Source organism: Ptychodera flava, chromosome 3 (assembly GCF_041260155.1).
Source record: "Ptychodera flava strain L36383 chromosome 3, AS_Pfla_20210202, whole genome shotgun sequence".
Classification (NCBI taxonomy): domain Eukaryota; kingdom Metazoa; phylum Hemichordata; class Enteropneusta; family Ptychoderidae; genus Ptychodera; species Ptychodera flava.
Genome location: NC_091930.1, coordinates 21,381,372 through 21,383,004, shown reverse-complemented (window position 1 = coordinate 21,383,004; position 1,633 = coordinate 21,381,372). Strand labels below are relative to the sequence as shown.

Here is a 1,633-nt window from a genome sequence, read left to right as displayed (position 1 = left end):
AACACTGCATACCTACAATCAGACTGCAGTAATAATCTGCGTAGCCACGCTAACGTTTGTTACCATGACAATATACTTGAATTTATTCTCTTTGACAGTTCAAAAAGCTCTGATAAATACAGTGATTGACCGTTCAACAAACAGCGGCATAAACAAGCCAATGTTAGGACAAATAGATGGGCACACAAAATTCGTCTTTGTGAAACAAGTGCTTCATACATCGATATATATATATATATATATATATATATATATATATATATATATATATATATATATATATATATATATATATATATATATATATTACAGCTGCACCCATCAGGACACATTACTGCTGGGCCATGGTACATGCCAAAGAATCGATGGGAGCTGAGGGTAATGGATTCAGATCAACTGGAAGCCGCCTGTGCTCTACTACGCAAAAGCTTGGACAATATTGCCTAACATTACAGAGTAAGTTTCGATTTGAGATCCGTGTATCGATTTGGCTGGAGTTGACAACTCAGTCAATGATATACATGTGATCTGAGTAGCTCTAACGACTTTTGTGTATTGGTACGGTATCAGTCATGTTGCAAGTTTCTGTCCAATGAAATCAATGTATGCATTTCACGTGCACTAAGCACCTTCTTCCTCTATGCAACAGGACATGCACGCTAACAGCAATCCCCAGTCCAGAAGTCGGTGGGGTCCAAACTACGTACCAAAGGAGGATTGGATTAGGCAGTCCGGTTTCTGTAGGGCTCCTCCCTAAATTGTTGTGCAATTCACGACCGTATATGATGTATAACACGATTGGAACTAATTGGGGATAATTGGTGAAGTAATGTAAACGATTGGAACTAATTTTTCCTTATGATAGCATTATACTGACCAGCACGAGACACAGGAGCCAGTTGTTTCTCGTCACTTTCCCCGTCCACTGGTACAGTCAAGTAGGTCGTCTTGTCGACACAGTGTGGTCCAATCACAGTGGAAATCGCGGTAACATCTTCAATGGGCTTTCCAGTCACCTTCAATGTCTCTGAAACGATGCCTTCTGTCTCATCAAGGTCCTTTACATCCTGTAAAGAATTTATTATTGAGAAAAAATATCAGTTGTCAAATTAAATACATCATCATCATCATCAGCAGCAGCAGCAGCAGCAGCATCTCTCTCTCTCTCTCTCTCTCTCTCTCTCTCTCTCTCTCTCTCTCTCTCTCTCTCTCTCTCTCTCTCTCTCTCTCTCTCTCTCTCTCTCTCTCACGTTAGTACTATTTCTGTACATTCGCAGAAAAAAATATTTAACGTAGGCTGAAAAAAAACTCAATTTTGGATATATATATATATATATATATATATATATATATATATATATATATATATATAATATATATATATACATATAATATATATAATATATATATATATATATATATATATATATATATATATATATATATATATATATATATATATTATATATATATATATATATTGGGAAATGGAAATTACAGTCGTCGCCGCTAAAAGCAGAGCGTTATATATAATAACACATAACACTTCAAGTACAAAGTATTAATATCTGTTGCTTAAGTTGCATGCATGCAATCTTCAGACTACTTTCGATTGCCTGTTATAGAGTAGGGA

The 1,633-nt window shown here is 35.6% G+C and overlaps 1 protein-coding gene across 1 annotated transcript in view; it reads right to left on the bottom strand.

The window, feature by feature from the left end:
• Window positions 1-845: 845 nt before the first annotated feature.
• The window catches only part of LOC139128207 (uncharacterized), a 2,623-nt gene continuing 1,835 nt past the window's right edge, over window positions 846-1,633 (bottom strand). Inside the window, exon 3 of the mRNA XM_070694035.1 lies at window positions 846-1,067. Coding sequence (XP_070550136.1) covers window positions 846-1,067 — 222 coding nt within the window. The remainder of the gene's footprint in view (window positions 1,068-1,633) is intronic.